A 6,834-nucleotide genomic window follows, 5' to 3' on the forward strand; every position below is an offset into this window, starting at 1 on the left:
AACAGATTGTTTCTTGGCTTTTGTTTTAGTAGTGATGTATTATCTGAAACCGCACCCACTTCTGAAATGTACCAACTGTCCATCCAGACAGAGATCAGTTCAATGGAGTATTTGGGTTTCCAAATAGACCAGGAAGCACAAGTTTTGTCCACTGTCTGCCCTGCTTGCTCAGTTATAACACTATATGCCCTTCAGGATATCTCTAGAAATTGTTCTTGATAGTAAATGGTATATGGACTTACTTTCCTACTTTACTTGAGCACTCAAAGCACTTTGAGTGTTCTGGCCATGGTTTACTGCAAAACTGGAGATTGCATAAAATTATACTCAAATTACAGCCTATAAAGCTTAAAACATGCACATATTGCATATATATACAAAAATGTCCCTTTATTTTTTCCATACCTGGACCAATTCGTGGAAAAACAGGGGTGGCTATTCCACCTCTCTTCTTACTGTTAGTGTGTTAGTTTTATCCACTTTTATTTTTATTTCACGTCATTTGCTACATTTATTTTCTGTTCAGTGTCCCATCATCTTTTTCAGCACTAATGTAATCGCAGAAAAATTGTACACAGCACGGTGAAAACTGATTACAAAGCTCAGTTTTTACAGAGTGATAAAATATTTACGCGGATCGATTTGGCACACCTTAAAGGACCTGGTGCGACCTAGACGCAGTTTACACATCAAAGTTTAAATACCCACTCACAGCCTGTTAGCGGAGCAGACGTGCCAGCCATCCTGTGTGAAGTTGCGTCTCCACCTTTCTCACCGCAGAGCGCCTTGAACGGCACACTGAACAAAGTCAGAACAGCCGCAGGACACACCGACACATCGGCACATGACCAGGTAAGCTGCTGCGCTTATTTCTTGCAGATTTGGGGGTCAACGAGATGTCTGAACAGGAAATATGATCTTACTGGGTATTTAATCATCTTTTTTTAGGGTTTCGGAGTTGAGTTCAAGCGGTGTTAGTGCAGAATAATTACTTATAAAAAATAGTACTTTGTTGTTTCGCTGTCATCTTTTCACAGTCTAAAATAGTTTAATTCACTGCGTGCGTAACACAAGTCCGCGCACACGGACTTGTGTTACGCACAAGAGCTGCACTCCTCCATGACAGCCGGTATTGATGACCGTGACATAGGTGTGTAAAAGTACATAAGTGGATGGAAACGCACAAGTAGTACAATTTTTGAAAAACTGTTAAATTTCATTATTTTATGCGGTGTGACCTATACATGCTTATAGTGCGCGCGTATGGTCTTTACACCAAACGTATAAATGTCTAATGTATAAACATATAAATGCTATGAAAGTACCAGCCCGTTCTCACTCCCGAGGCGTATCATACCGACGGGTCACACAAAAATAAGGACGGAGGATGTATTTGATGGGTTTGGGTGTTTTTTTTGTTTTGTTTTTTTTTTACTTTTGAATAAAAAATTCATCATTAAAATGAAATTCCTTTTTTTCATGTAATGATAATAAATTAAAAAGGATGTGCACTTTGAAAGAGTAGTATGTGACGTGACAATTTCTCCAGTGGAGTTCTGAAAATGAAAACGAAAAACACTGAATAATCATGATTATGCGTAAATGTATAATTCTGACAAATGATAGTCACAATCAGCTCAAGTTCTTGCTGTTAATTTATTTTTTCATATGCTGCTAATATTTTTTTTTTAATTTATGTGCTGTTTTCCTTTCACAACACATCTCTTTTAGAGCAGAGTGAACGCATTTATTTTGCTAGCCTACACTTTTCCTGTTGGGCAGTTATTACATATGTAATGAAATAATACATCAGCTACAGTAAAACATAAGGTTTCTGAAAACTCACAATTCTGAAGAAATGTTCTTAATCTAGATATTAAACAAGAACGTTTCATGACGATACGTTACTTATTAGTATTAAAGTGCAATGCAAATAATGGCCAGCAGGGGGAAACAATCAAATACTTGTGGCTGTAAAGAAGTCAATGAGAACCTGAGTTCCCTCATTCCAACATTTTCTAGATGACCTTACTTCCCATTTGAGGTAATACTGAATCACACATGAAATTCATTATGTAAATTAAAGTCATTGTTCAAATCAGGCAGGAGAATAAACCACTGTATCCTCATTGGTTAATCACTCACATGTCAATAGATAATGAACATGCCATACCTCTCACTTTCTCAGATTTACTCCTCATTTGTGGCTACTAAAAAAAACACAAATACAAAAATAAGTTCTTTATTAAGTAATTTAAATATCTGGATAAAAAAACAAGTGGTGCTTCAAATCTGTGAGTGACATAATGATTTAAACAATGACTTCCTGTTTAGAATAGATTAAAAACAAAAAACTAATATATCATGTGTGCACATGCCAATTTCACTACAACACTGCAGGACTTTCAAAAAACAGGTTATTTTACCTATTTTTTGAAAGTCCTGCAGTGCTATAGTGAAATTTTTGAAAATTCTCCAAAGTCCACCATTGTTGGGTCCACCATATTATATCCAAACGCAGCATTTTCACTGTCTGGAACCAAAAGGAAACAAGTTTACACCACCTTTAACATGAAGAAAAAAACATCTAGTTGATCTCTATGGTCTCAATCTTCGATGCTTCTATATCACTACTGAAGTCTTCATATCTGGGTTGACAGATTAATAAAACCCATTTGAAGTGGGTTAAATCCACAGCAGGTGTGTAATAACCTAGGTCTTGCAGCCTGGTATCCACACTGGCAAAGCAGTAGTCTGGCCTGAAAATCTTTAGATTGTCGTAAGAAAAAAAGCATGATGAACAAATATAACACCTCGGTGGGGACAGGGGATTCTGCCTTCTTTACCAAACTCAATTTTAGATTATGTGTCTTAAGATTAGGTTTTCACTCTCACAGGTATCACAAGAAGACGTGACTGGGTCATTTAAGAGCTTCTGACCAGAATTAAAACATAGAGCCTTTTGCTAAAGGTTAAACACAATCCTTAACGCAAAGCGCTCCATGGACTCAATCAAAGCATTATTTTCTATGACCTACCTCTTTAGCAGGGGGCTACAAAACCCAATCTGTCTTTGTAAACATCACCCACAGGGAAACAAGCCAGCCCTGCCTACAAGGGGGGATACTTAGACCTAGTTTCCACCGATTACACCAATCAAAGGTCCTCAACCCTTTTTAAATCCCCCTTGTTTGTTCTTTAATATATTTCTTTTTCTTATTCTCTGTTCATTTTTACATTCTTGTGCATTCTTCTGGAATCCAGTCAAAATAGCTTTGGTTCTGTTGGAGTTTTATTTGGAATAATGTTCTCACATATCACACTGACTTATTCTCAAAACATTGCAAGGGAATTAGTTACTTAAGGCTTAAAATTTAATTAAACTCCCCCGCAGCAGGCAGCTCTGATGATTTCAGGTCCTTCTGCACATTATTGCACAAAAAAATAACAGTGTATTTTAGCTTTTTAAATCTAACTCTATCCTGACTATGAAAGCTAACATTAGAAAAATATTTAAAACCATTGATATTGACTAGGTTTCACATATATATGTGCACAGTTGACGTGGTTCGACCATGTGAACAGGATGCCTTCTGGGCACCTATGACACCTGTACAAATGTAAAGGGAGTGTTTTTGGCATTGAGATCCTGGGATCGATGGATGGATTTAAAATGGATTTTAAAGCCCAGTACTAAAATATAAAGTACACTGGCAGTCAGGGCATTCATAAAGAGCAGAACACTGTAATTGAACAAAGGTAAAAACAACTAAAAAAACTAAAGCCAGTGTTAGTACAAGGTGTCCTCATTTCCGTGTTTGTTTGCAGGCACTGACTCCTGTGAGATTTCCACCAGGGACTGTGAGGAGCTTCATCATGGCATACGGCAAGATCCTTCACCAGCCTGAGGGTTGCTTCATTAATGTCAACGTTGGAGGTTTCAAGCAGCGAATGGACCTCACCGTCCTGAAACGATTCCCACAGACACGGCTGGCTCGTCTTCTGTGCTGCAGATCCAAAGAAGCTATCCTGGAGCTCTGTGATGACTTCAGTCCCTCTGAAATGGAATACTACTTTGACCGCAACCCAAGTTTTTTCTGTTACGTTCTCAACTTTTATCTTACAGGGAAAATCCACCTGGTCGACGGGCTATGTGTGGTCTCATTCTTCCAAGAAATTGAATATTGGGGAATCAAGGAACGTCACCTGGACTTCTGCTGCAGCACCAAGTTCCACGACCTGATGGATCTTGCTGAGGATGGAATCTGGGATCAGAGGAGCGACGAGGTGCAGCTCAACAGCTCTGGCTCTTCTATTACTGAACTGTCTGTTTTGGAGGATGACGAACAAATGTTTGAAGGCTCCTGGTGTGCAAATGTCCGCCGGAGTGTTTGGATTCGTCTTGAGAATCCCGGTTTCTCCACATCAGCCAAAGTTATGGCTGTAGCATCCCTCGCTGTAGTCATCACCTCCATCGTGGCCATGTGTGTTCACAGCATGCCGGACTTCCATCAGGTGGATCCTGCTGAAAAAAAAATAGAAAATCCGGTGCTGACGTTTTTCGAGAGCCTGTGCGTCGTGTTTTTCTCTGCAGAGTTTATTCTTCGCTTAGTTGTTTCACCATCAGCCAGGAAGTTCATGTGCAGCCCTCTCAACATTATCGATCTATTGTCAGTCATGCCCTTCTATGTCACTATCCTGTGTGACATAATGAACGAGGGTGAGAGCACAGACCTGGAGAATGTTGGCAAAGTTGTGCAGATTTTGAGGTTGATGCGAGTGTTTCGTGTTTTAAAACTGGCTCGTCACTCAGCTGGCCTTCGCTCTCTTGGCGCCACCTTACGGCACAGCTCCCGTGAAGTGGGGCTGCTGGTGCTTTTCCTGTCTGTGGGCATTTCCGTTTTTTCCTCCCTCATTTACTGTGTGGAGAAAGACTCTCAAGAGTCTGAGTTGCAGACTATCCCTATTGGCTGGTGGTGGGCCACCATTAGTATGACGACAGTCGGCTACGGAGACACTTTACCTGTTACTTTGGCTGGGAAGCTCATAGGGACTGTGTGCATCATCTGTGGGCTGCTGATCGTGGCTCTGCCCATTACTAACATCTTTAACAAGTTCTCCAAGTTCTACCAGAAGCAAAGACACTTAGAGCTCAAGCCAAGCAATAACTACACCCTCTCCAGCATGCACAACTAAAGAACAGCATCTAAAGAAGTCTTACCCCTATAGTCTCATTCATGATTTACCTTTACAAGAGATTAAATCGGCAGGTTTAAGATTTCTTCATCGTCTTCCATGATCAAGATAAAAAGGTTAAATAAATAGACTGCATGAAAGTTCTGAGTCATGGTCTTGTTTTTTGTAGTTTTGAATTATTTAAATGTTTCTGTGCTCTGTAAAAGGTCACGGGATAGCGAAACATTAAACACAAAACACAAGAGGACATTAGTGTAAATTTCAAAGATACGCAGTTTAGCATTACTGAGGACAAAGAAGACACTGTAGTTTTTACAAATGGCAGTTTGTGGGCTTTTTACAGAGAACTGGCACAGTGTTGCATACTAAAATTACCAACCCCAGTCTTTGAACACAGCTGCCAGTTTGTCACAGCTTCAGGATTACCAGCAATTAGCCAGATAGAAGATAACAAATAGCAGCCTCAAGGTTTCAAGTTCCATGTGCCAGTAGTGTATGAATGAAAAGCTAAAATAAATGTAGATTGTCATCAGATCCTAGCCAACTGTTTTAAGCCTGTAATGGGAAAATTAATGTAGTGTCCTATTAAAAATTAATTAAAACAGGAAACCGGGTAATTTCTGCGTACGTGGGAACAAACATGACAAACAACATAATATTGAGTAAATCTCCTTCTTTATAACAACTAATCCTTTTAAATTGCATTAAGGTTTAAAGTTTGCAGGGTTAGCTGTAGCTGCTAGTGATGATCTCAGCTTTTTTTAGTCTACAGACTGGAACTCTTGACTGTGTTTGAGCTATTGGTACATTTTGGAATAATAATATGACCCACTGAGCAGTTGATTGTCCAAAAGGTCTATGTTCTAGCTTTGATGAATGCAGTTCTAGTACTTATTTAGTCTGTTACTTAGCATGTAGTAGCAAATATCTCAGTGTGGGCAATGAACTACTACAGTCTACAGATGCAACTTGGAAACCAAATCTAGTTTAGTGCACTTCTCTTTTGACCAGATATGGTCACCTCTTCTGCCTCTTCTTCTTCATTTTTTAAGGGGTCACTACAGCAGATTATCAGCCCTATCCCTCCTCTGAACATGTCTTAACCATTTTAGCCTTGCCTCTCTAACTTTGCGTCCAAACTTCTCCATCTTAACATCTTTAGCTCTGCCACCTCCAGCTCAGCCTCCCATCTTTTTGTCAGTGCAACTGTCTTCAAACCATACATTACAACAGGTCTCACTTGTAAGTCCACCCTTGCTTCTATCCTTCAAAATGACTTGTTATCATCACTACTGGCTCTAAAGACAAAAAAACAAAACAAAACAAAAAAAACCCCAAGATGGCGATGGCCACCAAGCCCAAGTTGATGCTTCAAAATAGAGTCTACAAACAAGTGAATGACACCTCAGAGGCTGTGTTCATCGTTCAGACACAATCTGTGGTTTTTACCAACATGTGAAATATAGCACAAAATTCTGGTAATGTCCTTTCTCTTTACCCATTGCTGTCATGCTGCTGCAGTCCTGCTATTGATCTGTGCCTCGTTTCCCCTCGTCTTGCTTTTATTTTCCTTTCAAATGCAGTTAATTGCTTAATCCAGTGAGATGCCTCTTGTTGTTTGCTGGGTTATCAGTGTAA

General features: G+C 39.6%; 1 protein-coding gene across 2 annotated transcripts; it reads left to right on the forward strand.

The window, feature by feature from the left end:
* Positions 1 to 803: 803 nt before the first annotated feature.
* LOC116315202 (potassium voltage-gated channel subfamily S member 3-like) lies at positions 804 to 5,291 on the forward strand. Of its 2 annotated transcripts, none has more exons than XM_031733413.2 (2): positions 804 to 852; positions 3,829 to 5,291. In XM_031733413.2, the coding sequence occupies exon 2, from the start codon at positions 3,877 to 3,879 to the stop codon at positions 5,194 to 5,196; it is 1,320 nt and encodes a 439-aa protein (XP_031589273.1). In that variant the 5' UTR covers positions 804 to 852; positions 3,829 to 3,876; the 3' UTR covers positions 5,197 to 5,291. The 2 variants fall into 2 exon arrangements, with proteins under 2 accessions (XP_031589273.1, XP_039459492.1); XM_039603558.1 differs by lacking the exon at positions 804 to 852 and adding an exon at positions 1,121 to 1,150.
* The last annotated feature ends 1,543 nt before the right edge of the window (positions 5,292 to 6,834 follow it).

The sequence above is a fragment of the Oreochromis aureus genome, linkage group 19, assembly GCF_013358895.1.
Source record: "Oreochromis aureus strain Israel breed Guangdong linkage group 19, ZZ_aureus, whole genome shotgun sequence".
Classification (NCBI taxonomy): Eukaryota; Metazoa; Chordata; class Actinopteri; order Cichliformes; family Cichlidae; genus Oreochromis; species Oreochromis aureus.

Bases quoted from the DNA above. Each gene is read 5' to 3' on its own strand.
- LOC116315202 (XM_031733413.2), top strand. From the start codon at position 3,877: ATGGCATACGGCAAGATCCTTCACCAGCCTGAGGGTTGCTTCATTAAT.